The sequence below is a fragment of the Punica granatum genome, chromosome 6 (genome assembly GCF_007655135.1).
Source record: "Punica granatum isolate Tunisia-2019 chromosome 6, ASM765513v2, whole genome shotgun sequence".
Lineage (NCBI taxonomy): Eukaryota > Viridiplantae > Streptophyta > Magnoliopsida > Myrtales > Lythraceae > Punica > Punica granatum.
Genome location: NC_045132.1, coordinates 15529271 through 15555490, shown reverse-complemented (window position 1 = coordinate 15555490; position 26220 = coordinate 15529271). Strand labels below are relative to the sequence as shown.

Sequence of the window (26220 nt, the reverse complement as noted above, 5' to 3'; positions counted from 1 at the left end):
TAAGTAATATATAGCAGAAGAGATGGCTCAAAGGCAATTATATTATGCCCATGCTTGAACGAGGATGTGACTTCATCTATACAATTGTCTATCTTGTTCTACCACCAAATCGATGCATCAAGCTTTATCTTTGAGTTAGGATCGATAATTTCTTCTACAGTGCAAAGTTGACGGAGATAAGTCATACCTCATACCAGATATTGCAAAAGACATGAAAGAAGATAACCGAATGAACTGAATTGTTCTATATATATGGAGGAAGCTCGAATAAGTCGATCGGTAAACCATGCATGTAGACACAACACACCTTTCAAGACAAAGATGAGATATGGTTAGGTTAAATCCTGTGCTTCCTCGTAGTTCCACCTCATGCTTGAGCTTGCATGATATTCTCCACTTTACACCTCAAACTTAAATATCATTGCCTATCCTTTTAGCTTTTGCAGCAGTATTTGCTCTACTATTGTGCATCCTTTCACTTTTTTTTTTGTTGATATCAGTTAGGACAAGCCACTCAACTCTCCACTGATATGGACATTTTCGTCACCCTAAATAGCTAATAGTTTTTTTTGTCAAATCTAACAATTTAAGGAACTCAACAGTAGAAATTATTAAGGCAATAAAGGAAGAAGATAATTTAGTTTGTTTAGAAAAATTCTTTAAGAAGTTCAAAGAAGAAAAAAAAAATCCAAGAATTGGTGAATTAAAATTAAAAGTTCCTTTTAAAAAAAATGATCAGCAATTTTAAAAATCAAATAAAATAATTTAAAATTCATACATTACCGAACTATAAAATAAGTAAATGTGACAAAATTTACTAAAGTCTGTTATTTTATACGGTAAGAATTTAGAGAAAAAGTGAACTAATATACTTATTTACTTCACGGTTTAAGTAATGTATATATTATTGTTTTATTTTATATAAAAATTTAGAGAAAATTTATAATTTTATATACTAAAAATAAAATATTTAATTTGCATAATAAAACGAAATAATAATGTGAACGCACTCATTGCTTTCGAGTTTTTGTTGATCGAAAGTTGAATAGAATATATTATAAGTACAATAATTTTATTGAATTATAATACAAAATATACTAAAATATAATAAAAATAAACTAAAACAAGTCACGGTCGCTAAAATACGGAATTCGAGTCGCACTCTTCCCGATTTCGTATGAAATAGCTCAACTTTCATGTATGTATATATAGATATAGATTATAGATATATAGATATATAGATGTAAAGGTGTGTAATTCAGTTATTTCATTCTTTTTTCTTTTGGTGGGATTATGTTTAGACAAAACTGACAATTTGATTCCTGAAAGATATGAAATTTAAAAAGACACCTCTGAAAGATTTTGGTCATACAAATTAGTTTGGACAAGTTAGTCCTTCCATCCAAGTTTCCATCTAGTCCCTGACGAAAAACACTGATGTGGCCCGTTATATGCTGATTTGGCACGTTAAGTTCAATGTTGGACTCGAAATGACATGTGGCCCGTTGTATGCTGATTTGGCACGTTAAGTTCAACGTTAGACTCGAAACTATGTCGTTTTCTTGGAGAAAAAAAACGATTTCTTTTAGCAGGTGGACCGGAGCAGATGGGGAAAGAGACACCATGGCTCCCTTCGGCAGCTAGCACCGCCACGGGGGAGGTCGCTGAGGCTTTTTCATGCAGTCCCGATCTCGAGCTGGATATCAAACTCTATTGTGTTCCTAAGGCCCCTACAGTTCGGGTTCCTGCACTCACAAGAGAGCCATGGAGCCAAAGCTGCAAAGAACACATAACACATTCAACTCTATGGATCTATAGTGCGTTTGGTTTTAGAGTTGAGTTGAATTTTGATTTTAATTAGTTTGTAATGATTGTAATGTTGAATTATGAGAAATGTGTGAAAAGTAATAAATAGTTGAAAAATAATAATGATTGTATTGTTGAATTGTGAAAAAAAGTAAGGAATAGTTGAGAGAATTTATTATTAAAAATTGAATTGAATGGTTAAAAAAATGAAAAAAACAATAATTGTGTTGGTGACTTTTGTTGTATAGTGAGTAGAGTTAAAGTTAGAGTTAAAATTAGATTACGAAATCAAACGGGCAGTAAATCACTGATTTCTCTTACTTGAACAAAACGTAGAATGATCAGGTAAAGCTCTCTCAATTTGTTCTTGACAAACAACCTAGAAACCCTTACAAATTCGTAAACCCCCTAAGCATTGATTAAAGTCGATAGGATTTAAGGACAACAATTTCCATAAAATTTGAAAAGAAAATAGGGAATATTGTCGGATCATTCAATCCGATTCGATGCCCAGAGACTCAATTCGGGTAAAAATCGGTAGAACACTATACTTCAAAATCATAATCAAAGGCAACAAGAAAGTCCCGGACTAGAATTGCAAGAAGCAGGTGCCGGTTGGGGACATATCACAGAAAGGAAGTCCAGAAGACAAGGAAACAGAGCTAAAAATGGATGATCGGGGGGAGGGGGGAAGAAGCACTCGAGCTTGAGGGGTTGCCTCACTCCAGGATGTCACCTTCTTGCAGATGAGGGGGAGCCCAAGAAGAAGATACAATCGGTGTTCCGCTTCAGCACTTCCTCATCCATCTCAGTGAAATTTGGGAACAATGACAATCAACAAGAGAGTGAATTGGTATGTATCAGTGGAGGAACATCGCATATCAAGGCTCAAGCTAGAGGATTCCTTCATGCAAAGGGATCATCACATTGTTCTCTCAGTAAGATAGGAAAGCAAAAGAGAGAGAGAACCAGTAGAGAAAGAGAGGGGGAGGTGGGGGATCAAAGCCCCCATTGCCGGTAACCTCCCAGCAAGGAGAGTTTGTCGGAGGTTTCAGGAGCCTCCAGCTAGGGGTGTGTACGGATACCGGGGTATACTCGGAATCGATCAGAATCTATCCGTTATAGTAAGCTCCAGGTAACTCGTATTAAAAATATAATATGGTCCAGATATTAAAATACGAAAGTGATGAAAACCAGTTCTGATTCTGGTTCTTACATATAAGGTACCTAGAACCGGAATTGAAACCAATACCCGAATCCGAATAAAATTTCCCCGTTATATATATATATATATAGTTATATCCAAATATTCCTATATTTAGAAAATATAATCACTAATTTAAAAAAAATAAATCTATGTCAACAATCTATTTTTACTAATTATTGATGAGACATTTTCAGTTTTATTTAGCGAGACAAAAAAAATTGTAGGTTCCAACAGAATACCCGGAATCTGTGGTATAATATAGGTTCTGGGTAGGTTTCAGCTCCATGACTCAATATGGTAGAATCCGGTTCCAAAATCTTGAAACATGTCTCTTACAAGGTAAGGTCCGGATATTGTGAAAAAAAAAAAGATACCTCTAGCGACCTCGCCCAGGAGGGAGGTTACCGGAAATAGGGGCTCCGATCCCTCCACCTCCCCCTCCCTTTCTCTATCAGTGGGGGCAGATCTGCCCCCTCAAGAAGACGAGCACAATAATTTTTTTTTAAAAAAAGGGCGAAATTAAGGAGAAAACAATGTCATTTTTGGATTTATTATGCCAATGTATGACCTAACGTGCCAAATCGGAAGATAACGGGACATTTCAGCGTTTTCCGTCAAGGATTAGATGGAAACTTGAATAGAAGGATTAACTTATCCAAATGATTCAGACCGCAAGACTAATCTGTCTAATTTAAATTATTCAAGGACTAATTTGTGTAGCGAGGTATCTGTTAGGGACCAAACTGTATGTTTTGTCATTATTTTTCTCTTTTTTTTTCTGTAGAAAGCAGCTGAGCTGGGCCTGGCTTGTTGGGCTGGGCCCAAGTATAATCTCGTGACGACCGAGAGGAGACGAGGGAGAGAGGGGGAGACGAAATGCTGAGAGGGGAAGCACTGGGAGCGTACAGGGCTCTGCTGAGAGCCACCCGGAAGACCTTCGCGGGGGACTCCTTCATTCTGTCGGAGTCGGCGGCTGAGATCAGGGCCAAGTTCGAGTCCAACCGCAACGTTACCTCCGAGCCCGAGATTCGCAGGCTACTCGACGAGGCCGGCGAGGCCTCCCACTTCATCTCCACCATGATCATCCAGGCCAAGCTCAACTCTCGTGGCGGTTACGGTACGGTTGAGTCTTTCGCTCTTCTGCATCCCTTCCCTTGATTGATGATGGATAGGACATTGCTGAATTTGCACCATATCTGTTTGATGAAGTGCCTAGCTTCGAGTTCGTGGAATTTTATATATATATATATATATATATATTCCCTTTCTTTCTTTTCAAACTGCATTGTCGCATTTTATAATAGATCAGAGTTTTGAGATATCTTGTTTCAATAGTTCTGGTTGCTGCATTTTGCTCAGCATTGTTGAAATTGCACGGGACAGATTAATTGTGTGAGCTTCTAGGATACATGCTGGAAGGACTCTCGGCATACGGATAAAAATGGAGTATTTGAAGTCGTGTGTGCGGCATCATTTCTCCTCTTCGTGGGGTTGTCCTTATTTTCACCAAGAAACAAACTAATGTCTGGGGAGTTTCGGCTCAGAGAATTTTGGGCTTGCTTCTCTTTGGAACTGTTGTTGGGGGTATCTGAAAGAAAAACACAATGAGATCATTGAATGGAGCTGCTAAGGTCTTAGAGAAAAAATTTATGTTGGATTTGTAGGAAAATATATCCAACCACCTCATCCGTAGTAAACTTATTTTTTTAGTTCAAGGATAGTTTTTGTGGGCAAGTTGCTATCTGCTTCTCCTATAGTTAGACCCTTTAGATGCCTCCACTAGGTCTAAACTCGAACTGGAATTGTCTGTTTCTCTTTAGGATAGGTTGGTCTGTGGCTGTTCCGATTTTTAGGACAAAGCAGGCTTTAAGGATTAGGTTCTGACATTGGAGTTCAGTGTCCGTTAAAGCCATTTGAAGAATAATTTAAGAAAGTTCTGGAGAAATCTGTGTGTTAAGATTAGGCTCTGATATTTCTGTCTTCCCCTGTCATTCTTCTGAGGCTCTTGTAAGCTATTGCAATCAAAAATTTTGATGTTTCAAGTTTTTTGGATTACCTTTCAATTCCACCGCCTTTAGGTCATACTTATTCCGTACTTTTTGGATGAACACCAATGGTTCTGCATTTTCTGTCTTATGTGTTTATCTTTTGAACTTTGTTCCAGGTTTTTGATAGTTATCATAATATAGAACCTCTGTAAACTTTGACAATAATGTAGTTGGGAGTAATTTGAGGTTAGAGTGTCAGGCGATTTTCGCCCATTGTCACCACGGACATGTCAATATTTCTTTTCATAGTATTTTCCATGTTGACAATCTTCTGTAGATATGATGAAAACGGGATTGGACTGTTGAACTTGTATACCATGATTTAGTCCTCCCACAATCTTCCTAAACCTTCTTTCTTTCATGAACTTTCTTTCTTTCTTGAGAAAGACTTGGAGTGATGCTTTTAATCTGAGGAACTCTGCGAATTTAAATTGAGGTATTCGATTTGAACTTTTGTTGCTGTAATAACATTTCGCTCTTATTAGTACTAGGACAGATCAAAGCAGACAAATTGTGATTTCGCACTTGTTGTACATCTACAAAAATCTGCAGATGTTGGGTTATTATTGTTTTTTATGTTTATCCTAAATAGAGAAGATTTTAGTGCTTTTCTCTTCAAAAGTTTTTGTTCATCTCCGATCCCATTGTTCCTTGAGCTGTCTGTCATTTATAACATGTGAACAATCTATTCAAGTTCTATTATGAAAGTTCAAGCTAGATTGATCGAAACTTATCTACTGTTATGTGATGAACTTGGTTGCTGCAGTGGTGAAGCCTGGTAAAGAGCATGCAGGAGCAACCCTTGAACTTGCTTCTGAAGAGATTTTGAAGGTGTGAGGAGAATATGTATAAGAGGTAGATAAATGCTTCGCTAAAATAAATGGAGATTTCACTTGCCCACATTATGCCTTAAAACTACAATTTTGCTGGCCTATTCGAGGGACAGATTAAGAAGATTAACTTCTACTAACAAGTGTGCTTTCTTCTTAATAATGTTCGTTTGTTTTATAATTTCGTAATTGATGACGACGTGTCTTTGTGTCACACCTTGAGATCAAGACCTTCAAAAGGGGAGAAGCTTTTCCAATTAATGGACGATGTAACTTGTATTATTCTTTTCTTTAGAAGAAACTAATAAAAAGAAAATGTTAAACCTCTGATTATTTTGTGCGATGAACTTGCATCAATATCTCAATTTAGCTCTCTTAAACTTTTCATACACGAGTTTCAAAATGACTGGTTATGATCTCAGTTTCTGTAGGAGGATTTAAGTTGGTCTTTGTTCCATTAGATGATTATGCAGTATGATCATCATGTCATTAATCATGCAGTAATCCCCTAATTTCATTTCAAAAAAGTCTTAATATCTGCAGTACCTAATTCTGCGATAGATCGCTGTTGTTCAGTATACTAGCACAGGTTAGTGAAAACGGTCTCACCAATTGAGAAAGTGATGAGCACTGCATGAGATGGAAGGTGACACTAAGGTTTGGTCAGATTCAACTTGTAGCAGGGTGAATGCACTAAACATCCTGCATGAACCAATTGCTCTGACCTCATGATTTAACGACCCTCAAGTGCTCGAGTTCTAAACGCATGTTTGCTGGGTATCTGGTACAACTCAATAAAAGGCGAACAAACGGGTGAAGCAACAGCATGTGAATCAGATGGTAAATAGTTGGCAACTTGGCATCCTCCATAAACCAGTTGCTTCAAAGGTAACCCTACCCAGTTATCTGTCCTTATCACCGCAGCCTGATTTTGAAATTACCCAACTTTCCTGCACTTCCCTTTCTCATGTACCTGCCGGTATCTTCACTTCGCTCTTTTGCTCTTTTACGGTTAGGCCGTTTCTTTTTCTATGGCCATATCCATACGCGTGAGGGGAAACGCGGCATGAAGAGATACCCATAATGCATTCCTCTTTATCGGATTCTCAGTAGCAATTATAAGTCGGGCATATCCAGCGAAATCTCGGGTTTCATTTGTCGAACCCACAGGAATAATAATGGGACTCACAGTGGCTGGAACTTTTTCTGCCATGCCAACATTAATAGGCCCTCTCCCTTTATGTTGTCATACATATCTTCATTTTTGTGTATTATTTGCTAGAATTGATGGCACTAGATTTCCACTCTTGAAAAAGAACATGTCCTATTAAGATCTTCCTTATCCCCATGGTCATGAGAAGCTCACCCCCTCTATTCACATGCTCACCAAGTTTTTCTCCTTTGCCCAATTCACTCTCCTTTGCCCTCACATGACATCCTCCTCTCTTCTTTTATTGCACTCACCAGCCTCTTGCTCTCAGAGAAGAGAAGAGCTCCCACTTTCCACCCCTCTTCTCCCCCTTTATAAGCCCCACCAAGCCTCCTCTCTACTCCACCAAGCTTTCGGCACTGTTCGATTAGTTCGACCCGAAGAAGAATTTTACACCAGGGTTCACCCTATGATGCTGTGATCTTGTTTACCTTTCCCCGCCTTTGGTTTCAGGAAGATGAGATTGGCAGGAGTGAGTGTTTCCCTCGCACTCCTCGTACTTCTTGCTGTGTTGCCCTTTAAGGGGCGGCCCGTGTCTGGACACATTGACAGATATGTCCAGGAAGCGTGCAGGGTAACCCGGTATCAGGATATATGCATCCGTTCGCTCGCACCGTTCTCGAACAGCGCCAGGAGAAGCCCCAGCTGGTGGGCCAGGGCGGGCGTTTCGGTGGCGCTGAAGGAGGTTAAGGCTGTGGCCCAGTACTTAGAGAAGTCGAAGAGGGATGGGCAAATGCATGGGAGGAGACAGAGGATGGCCCTCTCGGACTGCACCGAGTGCTTCCAGGACTCAATCGACAACCTCCACCGCTGTCTCGGGATCCTCCGGGACCTGACCAAGAAGGGCCAGCTCGGCTCAGAGATCAACGACTTGATCACGTGGATGAGCGCTGCACTGACTAATGAGGATACCTGCCTCGACGGGTTCGAAGGGCAGAAGGCAAAACAGGTCAAGCTGATCCGGCAGAAGGTGTTAGGCGTCACTTACTTGACTAGCAACGCTCTTGCCCTTGCTAACAAGCTCGCAAACACTATGAATCCCAACTGATGAAGAACACTCCACCGGATAGAGAATAACAAATCAAAAAATCGACCAAAAATGTCCACATTTTTAATGTAGACGGTAGTCCTACTGGTTATCGCTACAACTCGGTAAATTGCACGGTTTAGGGTCTGAATGAAGCCTGACTCTTGAATTTAGGTTCAACTGGCAAAATAATCATTTATTTTCGTAGGTACAATGCCGCAAATAACGTACCTTAGTGATAATATTTCATTCTCCTAATTCAATCCCTCATTTCTAATTCTTTATGTCGAACTTGACATTCCCAGATCCTGGAAACCTGTGATCGGATTTTCTAGCAACATACTACGTCTTTATGCTTTCTTATAATAACCTAGCATACAATCGGAATCCAAAATGAAATCTAATTGATATCTCAAACATTGTGGAACAGCTCCGAGCAAAGTTTTATGTGGCCGTGAGCCACTGACGTAGCGTACACGCACAGAACCTGTCACATAACCGTTGATTCAGCAGAATACTGGAACTATGACATTCAATCCCTGTTGATTCTTCGAATTCTTAGGAAATTGACATCCAACTCGAATCAAATCTGAGAATTGGGCAAGAGCACGAAAGCTCAAATTTTTATTGATAATAAAAAATAATTGTCTTTTAACCCTAGGGTTTTACAAAGCTTAAATAGGAATTAAAACGCCTAAATTGCACGAAAGACGTAAACTATTCCTAAAATTATAAAAAACGCCCAAATAACATTAAAATGTTATTTTGAGGCCATAAACGATGGAATTCGCCTTAAATCTCGTCATTTCACAGCCAAAGGCAGTGAGTTGTGCTCCTGAGGCCGTTTCCCTCGAAACAATATCGTCATAACATGTTTTTCTCCAAGTATCAATTTGCCACGTCTTCTGCCGCATCAGCCACACTGCCACGTTGAATGAGGTAAATGATGACCACTTTGGTCCTGGAAATTCCCAAAGCATTAGATCGGTCCGAAGAAATTATCGATCCTATGAGCCGAGCTTGTAATTTTCCGAATGGAAGAGAAGATTTGATGAACCTGGTGCATTAATTCTTCCTATGTTTCAGTTTAAATGTGCCGGCCCCTAATCCATTCCTCCTAGTTCCACAATCTAGCATTCCGCCTAATTCCACAAATTTAAAGAAAGCGTTAGGCTGGTTTGGTTGACTTAGGTTTCTCCACCTAGCTCCGTCCATACATTTGGCACGTGGAGTATATCAATTTTCCATTTTGTCGTCTTTGTTCGGGATGGAAGTGAGATGAAACGATTCGTGAATGGTTTGAAGTCGGTTCGATGTAAGCTCAAACTCGACTCGATCTTATTGAGTCCGAGCTCGCCAGTCAAGAAAGCGGAGCCGAGCTCCATAACATTCGGGTTCAAGAAGCTCGAGCAAATGGGCTTTTCTATTATATATATATACATAGATAGCTACAGACCAACGTAGCATAAAGCCCATTAGCTACAGACCCGCGTAATATAAAGCCCATAAAGCATGAGTATTGGCACATAAATTTTTATAATTAGATTATACTTCTAATATATTATTTGTTGTATGTGTTACAAGTTTATAATTGTTTATTTTGTTTTGTTTTGAGCTTAAATGGGGTCCAGCTCGTCCGATTCTATATGAGCGCCAATTTTCCCAAACCTATACGAGCTAGAACTTTTCTGCTTCACTCGGCCAAGCATGATCCCGAGCCTTCGTTTTGTTCAACGAGCCGAACTCGAGCTCAGATATTAAGCTCAACTTTATTCTAACTTTATATATATATATATATATATATATATATATATTGTAATAATTGTATTGTTGAATTATAAAAAAAAATGTGAAAAAAGTAACGAATAATTTAGAGAAAGTAATGACTGTGTTAAATTGTGAAAAAATAATAAATAGTTGAGAGAATTTAGTATTAAAAACTGAATTGAATGGTTTAAAAATTTTTTAAAAAAATAAAAAAATAATAATTATATTATTAATTGAAAATAAATGGAATTAAAATGGAGTAAAATTAAAAAAATCAAATGGGCCCTAGACTCCGCAGGCTCAAGCTCAAGCCCGAGCTTAGCCTCCTAGATTCAGGTTCGGCTCGCCTCGTTGACACCCTAACTCTTCATCCGCCCAATCATCTTGAAAAATAATGGTCCATCGTCCCCCCGTGTCCATTGAATGTAAGACCAATGGCAATGGCATGTAAAAGTGTGCTGTTCCATTCCATGAAGACCTCCACAAAATTTGGCTTTTGCTTCCCCCGAAATTGTTCGTCGTTATGGCAAACAACTTTGGCACAGTGGATCCCAAATGATATATGCGGACAATTTGCATGTAATTAAGTCCTAATCAGTACAATCTACTGCCACAATTTATTCCAAAATCATAACGATGATTCTTAAATACGTATCACATGTCACTTTAGTTCAGCAAGAAACTAGCTAGTGCTTTATACTCGCTCTTAATGGATTGTTCACTCTTAACTGTATACATAGCTTCGATGGAATCGTATCCTCCATGCCTTTTCTTTCGGTTCCATCATCTTCTTTTTCTCGAACCCTGACACTCTTCCGATATCTCCCTTCTTATCCTGATTCGAGTACCCAAAATATATGTGAGACCCTCCACTCCCTTTAGCCATTAATAGGAGCTTCCTCACCTGCTGTTTGGGTCCACAAGTCGGGGTCGGCACCCCATTTGCTCAAGAAACTTTGTAAGTCGAAGATGCTTCGTGGCCCACTGCTCAGCAAGCTTCTGTTCCTTAGCCTCGGCGTCTCTCCTCAGCCCCGTGAGCTGCTCTCTATACTCTGCCTCGATCCTCTCGAGTGCCGCCTTCTGCTCTTCCTTGAGAGCGTTGATCTTCGCTTCAACCTCTTCCATCTTCTCCCTCCTACGACGAGCCTTCTCTGACTCCAACTGCAGCTCCAGCCTCTTCAAACCCCAGGCAGCCTCCTTCTTATAGGTCGTCCAAGCTCGGTGCCCTTTTTCGAGTTCTCGGCAGCACTCCGAGAGCTCGGACACTAAGGAGGTATTCTCTGGAGAAGATAATGGAGGTGGTCCATGAGATTGCAAGCTTCCTAGAGTGAGAGAAGGGTTATTGAGTCCTCCAGTCTCGGGCTGAAGCCATGGAATAGGAGAAGATGAGACTGCTGAGGGGCAGAGGCTGAGGGTGACCGATGGGGAGGACGGTGGGCGGAGACTGGCGGTGCTGCCTGAATTGGAGAGCCATGGGGGGAGGAGAGTCGGGGCTGGAGGTGGTGGGTTTGAATGGAGATACCCGCCATTCGAGGTGGCCATAGGATACTAATCCTTCAACCTTTCCAGCAGAGGTCTCGTGCCTAGTTTTATCGGCTTGTCCAGACCAACCCTACACTTTCCCAATTGACTAGGAATTCAGCGAGAGTTTTCCACCATCTGATTCATGTTCCTCTTCGGTTTCAAGTTCAACCCTTGAAATTCGAATGTGGGAGCCGAGTTTGCAAAATCGATCCCGTACTTTCACCTGCTCTTCATCTCACAAGGCCACGAAGAACAATTTCTTCAGGTCATCTGCATTTTTCCCTCTGGGATTGCTGCAGAAGATAATGAAATCAAGTCATCAGTTGGCATCTCACTGATAGTTACAGGAAACACACTACGAAAGCAAAGAAAAGACGTAAAATAAGCGTAAAAGAGATCGACCAACATGCAGACGGAGGCCGAGAGCAGTACTGACAGATCACAACAACCCGAAACATCAACCGATAAGTAGAAAGCAACCTATGCACTTTCACGACAAACTCCAATCGCATGAAAACGGATGCACGGAACTTTATCAGATCACCGGAAGTTGCCCGATCAATTTATAAGGCAAGTGGAGCTCCTAACATGGACTATCCGGATTACGAAGAAAGGTTTTGCCCATGATAAGGCCTGCTAACATGCATTTGCTACTGAGCTTTCTTTGATCAATAACAATCACTATTTCGACTGATGATCTTCATGCAAAACTGTACTCTACCCACAGCAAATTTCTTCATTTTTCAACTAATAATTAGAATGAAAGAATATTTAAATTTGGCATTAATGAACCAAATTAGTGATGCGGACCTGCCGTGCTAATTTCTCGAAGGTACGACCATGGCCATTGTAGTTGTTCTATCGAACATCAACCAACCTGTTATGGGTACAATCACAATTAGATCAGCTCAGCTCGAGAGTAAGCATAAGTATAACAAGCATAGCAGCGTCAATCAACCACCATCAGCACCAATCTACGAGATTAATCGACAACTCCGAGGAACAGCAGCAGAAGATAAAAAAAAAAAATTTGAAGAAGATGAAAGTGATAGTCGAAGAGAAAACTTGCGGAGCTCAGGTATCTTCTTCTTCTGCTGCTGCGCTTGTTGACAATAAAAACGAACAGAGAGAAGAAGAGAGACCGAGCGGTGAAGGACAAGCTTGCTTTTTGTAGACAACCACAGTGGGGGGGAGAGAGAGAGAGAGAGAGGCAGGTTGGAGGGGAACTCGGATGCGGGTTTCGCGGCACAAGGGGACGATTCTGATGGCGACCGCTCCTCCTCCCCTCCCCACCCTCCTCGGCCCCATACTCTCTCTGCTCTGTGCTCTGCCCTGCCATGGCTCTCTCTCTCTCTCTCTCTCTCTCTCTCTCTATCTCTTCGTCTAAACTGTGCTCTCACCAGTACTCTCTGCTCCGCAGCGTTGTCAGTGATACGTTACGTCTTCGCTGTCACTGTTTACCCCATTTTCCCTCTTACCCCTCCTTCCTTTTTTTCCTAATTCTCTCTTTTGCCCATTAATGGTTTGTTCATTTTACAATTTCGCCCCTCCACTTCATTCGATATGAAAAGCACATGCTACTAGGGGTGTGCACGGATACCGGGTATATCCGGATCGGTTGGAACCTATCCTAACGGGTAGGGTCTGGGTAGCTCATATTGAAAATAGGATAGATTCCGGGTATTAAAATTAGAAACCTGTGAAAATCGGTTCCGGTCCTGCTTACAGGGTACCCGAAACCGGTTATTTATTAAAAAAAAAGAGAGGAAAGAGTAAAGTTACTATCTCCTCTAATGAATCAGAATATAGGCACTTTGTTGTGTGAGATCGTATTATGGATGTTCAATTTTGTCGATAGATTGATGAGACATATTATTATTTCATTGTTGTGGATTAATCTAAATTTTGTTAATAATCTATTTGGCATTATTACTGATCATGTATGTGATATTTTCGATTTTATTTAGCAAGAGGAAAAAATTTACAGGTTCCAACAGGGTACCCGGAACCTGTGGTATAATACAGGTTCCGGGTAGGTTCCGGTTCCATGATTCAACAGGATAGGGTCCGGTTTCAAAATCTTGGAACTCGTCCCTTACAGGGTAGGGTCCGGGTATTATGAAAAATACAGGGTACTCGGAACCGATCACCCCTACATGCTACATCTTTGCCCAGAACCAATAAAAACAAAAAAAAAAGAAGGTACATACTATATACACATGCATAGAAGTATATAGGAGCAGCTGCTACAGACACGCGACATAGATGTGCATGAAAAATGAACCCGTGGAGGAAACGCAAACCCGCATAATAAACTAGATGAGGCCGCGCAATTATTGTAGGACAACAATAGCTCATTCGTATAGTACAACTAGAGGGTAACCCTTACTATGCACGGAATCAACTCAAATTTTTATTTTTACTATACTCCATAATCCCCTTATGTCCCATATCATGATGTTTTTAGTTTTCTAATATAATTATTTGGCCATTTTTATAGAGAAAAATCTAGTTTTTCAATTAAAAATAAAAGTAATAAAATGAACAATTAGATCATGCACTCGCTCTACACGCAGATTTAGACTACGTGGACTCACAATTGTACGCGTGCGATGTGCAACCGCTTTGGTATTCTTCGTTCAATTATCATCATTTATCTAACTATTTGGTTTTGTTTCTTTTTAAATTGCTATATAATTTGATTGTTTTAGTAATGTAAAATAAAAAGTTAAAACTGAAACTTGAGAAGGCAACAGACGTAAAGGCCGGATGAGAGAGAGAGAGAGAGATGAAGAAAAAGTTGAGAGTGGATGATAATATATTTTTAATCTTTTTTTTTTGCTGAATATCAAAAAGCTCTTAATATAATAGAATTATAGGTAAAAAGAAAAGTGAAAGTTACAGCGCTAACATGTTTTCCATGAATAAGTAGCAGGATGGATACCTGTGCTACGTACAAGCACCTAATTTTCTCATTTTCTTTTTAATTCTGAAAATATAATTAATTTTCATAATTTTGTAATATGTATGCAGATTTTTTTATGAAAATAAAAAAAAATTATTTATTAAATTGTTATTAGTACAATTAATTTGTAATATAAAAAGGAGGTGAAATGGGATGAAGAAAATGTAGAGAGAGAGTCAGAACCGTTAAAGGGAAACCGGGGCAAGGGAAAGGAAAAAAATCGAGAAAGTAATTGGAAAGTGCGTAGTTATTAGGAAAGAATATTATAGAATTACATATATAATTTTTAATATGTGTTTATTAGTTATTCTATCAATTTTTTTAAGCATAAATTCGAAAAGAGAATATTATCTTATCTTTCTCCTATTTCCATTTTTAGATTACAAAAGAAACTCAATGTTTATTATAATAAAAGAAAAATTTTAGAAAACTAATAAAGGGATACGAGAATCTGCACTATGTATCAAATTTGCTACTTTTAAATCAACATGCGAAGGCATGTACCGTTACACTATATTCTCTTTTGATCTATTCTCTTTTATTATATAGATAATAAATTGTAATTGATGGATGTAAATGTATTTGAAGAAAGAAATAAGACTATAACAAGGATCATCGGCTTAGATCTATCCTTGTGCATTGACATGTGATGGCTAAGGCAACTCCTAGGCCCCAGCCGAAGAGGTTGAGAGGCAGCGTTGAGTGGCAATTATTATAATTAAAAATTATTTTGTCGGGCACAATACTTAAAAACTTAAAAATATAATCAACAGTCGATGATACATTTGTAATTTTTAGATACTATGATACAATATCAATAATCAGAATTATTGATGGGATAACATAACGTAGGAATCCCTCGTCTAATACATATTTTAAGCTTATCTATAATTGAAATCTCAATTACAACTAAAATAAATAAGGTAATACGATTTTTCTTTAGTTAATGGAATTGCTTATCATATATAGTATAAACAAAAGTTGATAGTGGAAGGAATCCCTTCTCTTGTGAACCAAATGCAGCACCAGAAAAATGATAATAACACTCCACTTTACTTTTTTTTCAATTCAACAATATAATTATTTTTTTTTACTTCAATTTTTTTATCTTACCTACAATTCAATTCAATTCAATTTTCATTATTATTTATTACATTTTTCACAATTCAACAACACAATCATTATTTTTTTATCTTCTTCTTCAACTCCATTATTACAATCTCATTTAATTTTATATATATATATATAAATACTTTTTCACCATCATATTTATTTGTCTTTTACTTAGTTAAGTAGGAATTGAGTTAATTTAATTCTATTGCGAAATGGACCCTGGATGGTTCCAAAAAGGGAAAAGGAATATTAGGGAAAAGCTTAAGTAAAATCAGCACTGACATCGCTGGAAGATTTCTGTAAACGTTGATTAGAGCAAACAAAAACTGGGAGAGTTCCGACATTGGGGGTGGGGTGAGAAGCAGGATGGGTATGAATGTGATTATGGCATTGGCAAGGGGTACAATGGGAAGAGAGGGGAAAGTTTGATGTGACTTATCATACGATTTGAAAATTTGAGGGAGATCCTCTCCCCCTGACCCCACTCTGACCCAGCTTTCTCTGTACCCCCAAAAACAGTAGTCTTGGCCTTGTTTCTTTTTAGGCAGTTATTAAAAAACTTAATAATAATCCTCAGGCACCCCAAACTTTTTAATTGTTGACAATTTGCTTCCTAATCTTCCATCAATGTAAATTATATACCCCTACCATCCTATTCGCTTCTAATTGAACGGACTATCCAGGAAGCCAAAATAGGTTGCATCATGGTCATTTTGATGCTGTTAGACTGACTATAACTGCAAGGGGGCTTAAATTGATCTCCTGAAGACCATGCAAGGTTGAGAGCCTCCTAAGCCAGCCCCCGACGAGCCTTTGGCGAAGCAAATCCAATCTGGTCACGTTGCCGTTGGAACTATGGTATGAGTTGGTTAATGGTGACATTAATATATCGAAAATACATGACATAATTAGGCATTTCCTTCGTAATATTTTTTATTGTAAGTTGCATATACATACATACATATATATATATATATATATATTTATATAGTCTGCCAAGTTCACCGGAAAATATGTAGTCTGCTAATTTTGCTGGAAATGTGGATATGCTAGGGCAGTGGGGGCAAGCCAAATGAATGAAAAGCAAATTTCATCATAAGAGAAAGAAGAAAAATGGAATAAAGAGCAAATTGGGCCTGAAGCCCAACCAACCGTATGGAGCCGAGAGGCAGTAAAGCCGATTAGGCCGAAAATTGGGCCGGCCCAAGATCATCGACCTGGCAGAAATCCGTGCCCATCCGCCCATCTGTATGAAACCGCCCATGGCAATTATTAAAACCGGACCGGAAGGCGAGCCCGGTAGGGCATGGATTCATGAGTTTACGGGTTCAACCGGGGGTTCAATGGGTTAGATCGTATACTTAGTTAATTGTATAATATATGTTTATATTATTACTAAAGATAAAATAAGTTGATAATAAATACATAATATTTGTATGGTTAGAATTAAATGTTAAAAACCTATGATAGAAAGGACTTATGGCTTAGCGGGTTAGTAAGGTGGTCATTGTTCGGGTGTGGAGTGTAGTGGCAGTGGCTCAAATCTCACAACACATTTATTTTGATATGAATATCATAAACTGTTGGACCCATAAACTGCCCAACTAAATGGGTTTAGCTGAAAAACCTTCCGGTTTTATGGGTTCAACGTTCAAATATGCATTTTCGGTCCGTAGTCATAACCAGACCAGTCACGGTTGCTGGTTCCCAATACAATCGATCGAATCGGCCGGTCCGGTCCGTTTTTAATAACAATGCATGGCAGCCTACTTAATTTGATCCAATGGTTATCGCTAACAATCCCACCGAGGCTTGGTTTTGGAAGTGTTGGTGCTGAAATGAAGTATTGAAGTATTTAATCCTTTGGAGTAACCGAAGCACCTCTGGTGTGATTATTCACTCCGTGTATCGCCAAGGATTTATAGAGCATCGGGGATTAATTGGGTGAAACCCTGACATCCCGGATTAGTAAAAAAAAGTATAATTGTTAAAAAATAAGTGTTGATTTTAAAATCAATAAAAGCGATTAGAATGTAACAATTTGAAATTACTGAAATTAAAATTAATGCTTAAAATGGAGGATAAGCAAAAATAGATTTTATAAGCACATATAAAAAATCATGTTTCCAACTATAAAAATTGGCCAAATCATAATTTTGAAAAAATTTACCAAACATTGTTTCTACTTAAAATTTAATAAAGTAAGCACTTATCAAATCGCCAACTCACTCCCAAACGAAGCCTATAGATGAAGGAATTTCTTTGGTAATATCATCTCGCCGCCTTTATTTGGGAAGTACAAATGTAGCATACAGATAAACAGACTTTTAAGCAAATAAATAGTAGGCCATAAAGATATATAATGAAAGAATGACAATGATTATCTCTCAAAGTAACTTTACTAGCTTTATAAAGTGTACTGTTTTTTTTTAAACTAAAGGAGGCACATAGTTTTTCGTTATGCAAAGATTAATTAGAAGAAAGCTCATTAAACAGTATAATTTTCCAGTTACGAGAGTCTCATGAGCTGATAAAAGAAAATGTAAAGCTAAATAGAGGTGTGTATATATTTTCACCGATGAAAATCGAAATTAAAACTTCTTGATTTATGGACGACTACAACGAGAATCGAATTCAAAACCTTGAAATTTCTAAAAAAGAGCGTGTGTTAGTATACTACACATTTTTCTATTAATTAGTTTATTTAATCATATTATTAAGTGAAAGAACAAAAATAGGTTTATTTTTATTTTATTTTATTTTATTTTAAGGTAGGTGGCTAAAATGGAAAGGAAAGGAAATGGAGAGATATAATATATAACAGGAACAGTGAGGAAACGTGGGAAATGGAAAAAGTGAGTCGGCAACGTGGGAGTAGAGTAGAGCGGAGCTCAGTCAACGTTGCTTCAAGCCGAATATTTGCCCCCTCCGACGTGCGACTGAAGTTGGTTCTCCCCCTTCTTCGAGCGACGTACATATTTTTTTCGAAAAGTAAAACTCTAGAAATTGTAGAATAAGTGAGTACGTATGCGACCACACGTTGCATGTCTTCCTTTGGTCGTTCATCTGGTGGAAGCAGCGTGTAATTGTTTTTCATCTTTCCTTTCTACAGCGATCGTTTCGTTACTGTGCAAAATTCGTAATGTTCATGACTGACTGGGGGAAAAAAAGGTTGTGCATGCACTTATCATTTTGGATAAGTTCTAGAATTTTAGAAATCATAATCCGACGTACATGTCAAGCAAGGATATAGCAAAATTGCAATTTAAAAGATATTAAGACCCCCTCCCGAAACACACGCTATGCCGCAAGTTTCGGGCGTCCATTCGTGAACAAGACTATTATCGCGATATAGCAAAATCGCAATTTAAAAGATACACCGTTTCTGTTGGGAGCTATCTTAATCACCTCCATATTCAGCATTAGTGTAAGGTCACCCGATGCTTTCGATTACGATAATGATATTTTTGCTTCTTCCCTGTGGCCATGTGATTTAAACAGAATTTTCGTATAATTAACTAATAAATACCTAGTGCTCTATCGTCATCATCACTTGGGCAAATGATTTGATTTTGATCGCATTGATAAAGACTGATTCGTCCCTTCAATTTGTTCTTTTCTTTTAATTTGTAAATTGGTTACTTGACCTATAAGTGATCTAAACGATGTATACAAGTTAAATGTTTTGAATTGATGAAATGATGAGGTGAGTCATCTTAAATGAAGATTTACCCTTTCATAAGCTAAAATGGGAATAGAGAATCTCCATAATTTGCCATGTGTCGCCTATTGACTGGTCCAAAAGTATTTCATTCTAAAAGGGCAAAACAATGCAACTTTTATTTTTAAAAGAAAAAAAAGATGAATGAATTGTAGATTTGATCTCTATTGTATCATATACTTGGTGAATTTTTCTATATACATTGTTGCACTTTAGATGTTGCTGTGGATAAATGCCGAAGTGCTTATTAATTATATTAATCGATTCCTTCAACAATTTGATCAAAATTATTGCAAATTATATTTTAAAATTTTAATAACTGATTCCCTGCATTCTACGGTCCTTTTACTAGTTTCTTATTAATTTTATCACATGGAATCAACAATTTGGACACCCTTTTAGTACTGTGCTACTTTTCGTCCTCTTCTGACATTCATGGATTACTGCGTACGGATCCTGAAGGGTCAAAATTCCAAAATTGTACATTTAGATAAGAGAATTAGATGCCTTATTGCAGTTCAAAAAATTTTACTAATATTTCAATATAGTACAAAAAGTTTTTTTTACTACTTGATGGTACAAAATGTTTTAAAGTTGTTTCAATATAGTACAAACCGTCATTTCACCATTGATACCGTCAAGCCGTCTTTTACAAGATTTGTAAATTTTGCACCATCATATAACTTACGTAAAACATCTTATACTATTAAGTTACAACTTCAAAACATTTTGCACCATCATGTAACGTCCCACAAAAATCGATTTTTGCACCATCAGCGTTGGCTTGACGGTGTCAATAGCGAGATGACGATTTGTACTATACTGAAACAACTTTGAAATATTTTGTACCATCAAGTAGCAAAAAAAAATTTTGTACCGTATTGAAACATTTGTAAAACTTTTTGTATTACTAGTGCAATTTACCCCGTTATTAATGGCTCATCTCAAATTATTATTATTATTTTGTTATAAAGAAGAATTATAGCCTAATTTAAGAATAAAGCTGAATAAAGGAATACAGAAGTGCCGCCGATAATGATTTTGAATCGGTAACTTATGCCACTTCATCAAATTGCCTTGAATTGTTGTCATTTTTATTAGAGTGACTATGAATCACCATCGCTTGCTTCTAGTATATGAATGGCACGTGATACTTGATATATAAAGATAAATTTTTTCCGTGCACCATCCTTGACAACCCGGTTGAATTGAATGCTCTATTGCCTCGCGGATGAAAACGCCTACGCTCTAGCAAAATAATTTACTCCCATTTTTGTTTGGTTGAATTTGGAAATAAATTGGATATGAAGATAAATATTTTTGACAATTTGTAAAAATTAAAGAGGGTATAACACAATGACGCATGTCTTCCCCTGATAATCAAGAGGTTTCAAGTTTGATACTTCTTATGAAAGTATATGTGCTCTTTTATTAAATATCAAAATTTATATTTCATTATATTAGACTCACGAACCTCTCATGTAATTGAAAGATAAATCATAGAAATTAATAGTAGACAATGGAATTATGGAACAATTTAAGAGGACCTTTAACCTTTGTCTGGATGAGCTAAAAACTCGATATATTTCCCCTTTCCCTCCCACATTTTTCCTTAGTCCAATAAAAGAGAAGCTTGCTTAGTACTTAGTACAATAAAAAATAAATTCAACATAATTAATAAAAGGCACAGGTAATTTCATTAGATATCGAGTCTGCGATAAATTAACAGGTTAGGGAGTGCGTCACTATACTATATGGCCTCTTTTCAATAAAGAGAGCCTCTGTTCATCTGAACAAGACACAAAAAAAAAATGTGTTCGGAGATAAGTCTACATTCTCTAAATTTAAAGTCTTAAGTCTCATTTCATATGTGTAATTGGAATGGAATGTAATAGAATGAACACCTCATAATATCAACCTTTTTAATGACTATCAATTATTTATATCAATTTTTTGAAGAAAAAAGTTGATATAAAAATAATAATATCACATTTGTTCAAAATAATAAAAAAAATTCAAGAAAAAAAAGGATGGAAAGAGTATTTTCTAAAAAAGACAAGTAATGGTCATTTCTTCATTTAATATTTTATTTGGTTTTAGAGTTGAGTTGAGTTTTGATTTTAATTAGTTTATATTGATTGTATTGTTGAATTATGAAAAAAAATGAGAAAAAGTAATGAATAATTGAGAGAAAGTAATGATTGTGTTGTTGAATTATAGAAAAAAATAGTGAATAGTTGAGAGAATTTAGTATTAAAAATTGAATTGAATGGTTAAAAAAATTGAAGAAAAGGGAAAAGAGAATAAGTGAAAAGTAATAATTGTGTTATTGAATTGAAGATAGTGGAGTACAGTTGAGTAGAGTTAAAAAATATTTTAAAACCAAACATGCCCTTAATGTTCTAAAGGTATCATATTAACATATTTATGACTTTAATTGGAAGATGCAGTCATTTAGAGGCTGTGCTTATGAAAAAGTGTACTTGTTTTATGTAAGGAATGAAGGCAGCAAAGAAATTGGGTTATAATGCTAGTGAAATTCAATTATCTGGGCGTCAGTTATCTGTTATCCCACACACAGAAGAAAGCTAGGAAGTCCACGTGGGGAGGGCATTAGTATTTATTTTGGGAGATCAGATTTATAATAATTGTGTTTAGTAGCATGGGCAATTGTGAAGATGGACTCTTTTTGGATTTTGTGTAGCTTATTGACTCAATATTTTAATTATGGAAACAGCTTCAATTACTTTTAAGAATTGTATAGCTCACTGACCTTTTGGTAATTTGCAATATATATATATATATAGTCGTGTTCAAGCTTAACACTTTACTCTTGGTTTTGAAATATATTTTTTTTCTTCTTTTGCTTTTGTTACTATCTTGTTGCCTTTTTTCTTGACCGTGAGTGACTATGAGCACAATTTTTAAAAAAATATTTGCTTATCGAATGTTCCAAACAAACTTTCATTTATCTCCATTCACAGTTGCTTCTATACATAAATTCCACAAAGCCAAAAACCAATACCTAACACAATCCCTATTTGATGCCACAAGCATAAGGCAATACAACCACAACCTAAGCCACAAACCAACATAAGTGCCTCCATATGAGAGACCTAAAGTACCAAAAATATTAACCATTTTTCAAAACAAGCACACTTGCTAAAAACTACTCTTCAACCATCTCTACAACAATCATTATTCATCATTTTATCATAAACAGATACTCCAATACAACCACGACCATAGCTTTAGTTGGGCCTCGTTGGTCTCAATCCTCTTCCTTAACCGAGTAATGATTTTCTACTCTCAGGATAAGTTGTCGTTGATATTCACTTGATCCTCCCATTTGAAAAACCCGCAGGACCTTGCCTCATTTTTTCAAAAACGACACCTGTAGAATGAACGTCTTGGATTTATAATGGTGTTTGATATCATCATCAATGATCGCATTCCACAATAACACAACATCAGTCCACCCTAACCCATCTTACAATAGCATTTGTTCATGCTCGAGCAATTGTAGGTCGAAGTTGATGGGGCTTTATCTGAATTCTTGGAGATATGATCATACCCACTGCGAGATTTATAGCAATTAGAGGGTGAACTCATGCTTGATAGTGATCTCAGCTTCTCAGAGCTCCAACCCCACCTTCTCCTCTCATTTGATTCAAGTTTTGCCATAATTTCGATTTTTGGGGAGGGAATGCAGGGGAGGAGCAGATGACGGCATTTTGGCCATGCGAGGGTGACAAAAACAGTGTCGTATGGACATGGGAATAGAAGAGCATGTGTCATTTGTCCATATAAGCGACCATGTCACACTTCCATTATGGATCTAACGTGGATGCAAATGGCGGGACATATTTACCAGATAGAATTATCTTTGGAGGGCATAAATGGTGGCTAAAATTATTGGATGGCAGATGTGATGGCCACCGAATCTTTCGAGAACAAAATTGACAATTTTCTCTATAATTTACTTTGTGTATAAGGTCAAAGTAATTGCACTTTAATCCACAGAAAAGTACTTGTACTTTAGACCATTCCAATAGGTTCCATCTTTAGAAGGAGGGTGTTCCGCTGTCCTTTGGAGAACTTATTATACGGCGTACCCCAGAAACTGATCCTTTTCTTCTCTGTAAATCAATTTATGATCCAGAACTTTTGATGTTTTAGACAATTACACGTTGAAGGTTCTTATTTTTGCTTACGCATAAAATCACGAACCTTCATGTTCATCTTAGATATATCACCAACCTTCTTCTTCTTCTTCTTTTAATGCGAAAAGACGAACTTTCAAGTATGTCAAAGAGCTACCATACAATCTAAGTCCAAGATTATTTTTTTTGGGCAGGGGTTTGGTGTTCACTTACCCTACACCAAAATTTCCTTTAGCCTATGATATGTGCACTTATGGGAGCTAGGGGTGCCTAGACACACGCATCCTTTAGGCCCATATTGGACTGGGCTCTCTGGGGAGGCATCCGCTATTTTGGCTACCGTCATAGCCAGGTTAGATGAGATTTTCAATAAATTCATGGATAGTGAACGATCATATGACGCAAAGCAGTAAAAAGATTGAAACTTTTGATAGGCCTTTGATCTCAACGTAATAGACCAAACTTGTAATTGCATAATGAAATGTCTCCATAAGAAAATATTTGAGCGATTGGGAAAGCCCGACCACCTCGTTTGGCATATGGCTAAATAAACATGGAATGGAATTTCTTCGAGAAGAATTTTCAGTAGGACAAAGAAGGTCGAGTGGCCCCTAAATGTCATAATTAAATCTAACGAACCAAAAACCATGTGCTTATTATATTCTATTGATGCTTGTTACATTTAATTGGTCAAATATTATATGTATAATATTAGCGTCAAGATCACTCAATTTTTCTGCCACCAAATTTTGAGATTATTTTGCTTAAAGAAGCAGCCCCCCCAACTTTAATTGACTTTGGGAAGGTTCCCTTCTAATTACTAAAAGGTCACCCTCCCCTCTATCATGTGCTTCATTTTGCCCTATATCTAAGCCTTAGCTTTCATTAGAAAGAAGATGATGAACATTTATATTGAATTTGGAGTTCTCCATAAATGACGGTTTGTTCCGTGAATACTCCCGCAAATGGTGTCGTGAAATTTTGCATGGACAATATCTTTCTATTTATTATGAAATGTTAACTGATAAGTAATTTTGTTCCTTTTTTTTTACTAGTAAGAAAGAAGAAATCAAATTTAATTAAATGGATATGGGGAATTAAAATGAAGTTATTGTTCTATTACTATTGATGCATGCCCTTAGAGAATATAGTTCCCCCCCGGTAGGTCCCTCTTAGAGAATATATTGATATATTGTAAGCATGCTATTGTCGGTAGCAGATAAATTATTTTGCTATGAGAAAGTATAGTGAGGATCATATGTGCATATTCTTTTATCAACTTTATGTTGTCAAGTTGATTGCGGTGTCGCGATGCTCGTAGCTAATTTTAGCAGTTATTAAAAAGATATTTTCTCTATCCCGCATACATAAACACATCCAAAGTTATACAATAACATATCTATTTAAGAAATGGACGTGAAAGTTAAATTGCACGTGGCTTGACATTCTGTTTTTATTTTCGAAGAAAGTTAAATGCATAGTTGAAGCTATCGGAATATTTATGGCTAAATTGATACTAGAGAGGTGGCTGTTAATTAATAATAGAGTCGGTCAAGAGTATATTTGATGATGATAACGACAATTACCAAACTATGACCAAAAGCAGACTCGGGAATTTCAATAAAGAGTTTACCAAAATGATTTTGACACAGTAACATACTTCTCAATTTGAAATCAAGAGGTCCTAATTTTAATTCTTAACGGTGAAATTTTTTTATTCTCTTATGTATTTTTACTATCTATCACAATTTAGATTCACGTATCTCAATTAGTTTGGTGATTGGGAATGTGGTATTCATATTTCATACTCTTCATCCAAGTTCAAATCCCGTTGAGTTTATCTGAAATTCTCTAAATGGAGCGTGTATGGCCCACCTTTAACTCATTCAGGGAGTGGATTTGTCGATGTGCATGGAAAGCTAGTTTCCATACCACCCGATTTGGGGGAAACAAAAAGCTCCACTCTTTTTTTTCCCGTGAAAGAAGGAAATTCAGATGTAAATTTTTAAGTGAGAAGGCAAAAGAGAGGAAGAAAAAGTTGGAGAATGGGGTGAGAATCTATTTTGGAACAACAGGAAATCCCTGTTTGCACCCATCCTTTTTTCCATAATTCCCGCCATTGACAGAACCAATATGAAACTCTGGCCGTGTCTGTTGGCGTTAGACAGAAAGGTGGTTGTCAGTTCATAAAAGGACCGACCTTCGACTTGGCTTTGAAATTGAAAGTCATTCCACTTTGAAATTTTGTCCTAGATCTAACTTATATCAACTGATTCTGTGAAAATTCTGTTAAGTGGTATATTTGTTTTACTTTATTTTTTTTTTCTCTAAAATTATAAAACTAACCAAAGGTTTACTCGTAATCAAATTAAGGTTCGCCGTTCGCACTCTGATTCCAGCTAGCGGAGAAAGTCCCGATGGCAAGATGCTATTCATCTAGGCCAAGCAGGGTAGATTTAGAATCCTAGCTAGGGTGGTGAGGAAGATAGAGCTACGTTAGTTTCCTACCCTTCAAGTTTCTAATGAGTCTTCAACTTTTGACTACTTTTCACTTTCATTTATAATTTTTTTGTGATAATTAATTCTTTTTTTAGCAATTTTTCTACTTTGTCTTACTATTTGAATTTTCAATAAATCTATTGATTTACAATATTTTTAAGAATAAATCATTTTCAAAAATAATAAAGAAAAGAGAAAACTCATCAATAAGTAGAGGGACTCTCAATGGTCTAGAAAGGAGTGCTCCTCGAAGGCCTCGACTTTAACTTGCCCTAGTCCCCACACATAAGTAATTGAAAACCCCCACCGTCAGTAATTGAAAACTTAGTGATTGCTAACG

The 26220-nt window shown here is 37.1% G+C and overlaps 3 protein-coding genes across 6 annotated transcripts; 2 read left to right on the top strand and 1 right to left on the bottom strand.

Moving 5' to 3' along the window:
- The first annotated feature begins 3837 nt into the window (after positions 1-3837).
- LOC116212396 (mitochondrial zinc maintenance protein 1, mitochondrial) lies at positions 3838-6234 on the top strand. The gene is made up of 2 exons (XM_031546988.1): positions 3838-4130; positions 5828-6234. Exons 1-2 carry the CDS (start codon positions 3890-3892, stop codon positions 5896-5898), a joined length of 312 nt encoding a protein of 103 aa, XP_031402848.1. The 5' UTR covers positions 3838-3889; the 3' UTR covers positions 5899-6234.
- A 149-nt stretch (positions 6235-6383) lies between these two features.
- On the top strand, positions 6384-8434 carry LOC116212395 (pectinesterase inhibitor 6). Its single transcript, XM_031546986.1, has one exon. It carries the CDS (start codon positions 7559-7561, stop codon positions 8147-8149), a length of 591 nt encoding a protein of 196 aa, XP_031402846.1. The 5' UTR covers positions 6384-7558; the 3' UTR covers positions 8150-8434.
- Positions 8435-10473: 2039 nt separating this feature from the next.
- Positions 10474-12806, bottom strand: LOC116211651 (transcription factor AS1-like). Of its 4 annotated transcripts, none has more exons than XM_031546115.1 (3): positions 12381-12806; positions 12230-12296; positions 10474-11712 (listed from the first exon to the last, which is right to left on the bottom strand). In XM_031546115.1, exon 3 carries the CDS (start codon positions 11435-11437, stop codon positions 10796-10798), a length of 642 nt encoding a protein of 213 aa, XP_031401975.1. In that variant the 5' UTR covers positions 11438-11712; positions 12230-12296; positions 12381-12806; the 3' UTR covers positions 10474-10795. The 4 variants fall into 4 exon arrangements, with proteins under 4 accessions (XP_031401975.1, XP_031401974.1, XP_031401976.1 ...); XM_031546114.1 differs by having other exon boundaries at positions 12489-12806; XM_031546116.1 differs by having other exon boundaries at positions 12562-12806.
- Positions 12807-26220: the final 13414 nt, after the last annotated feature.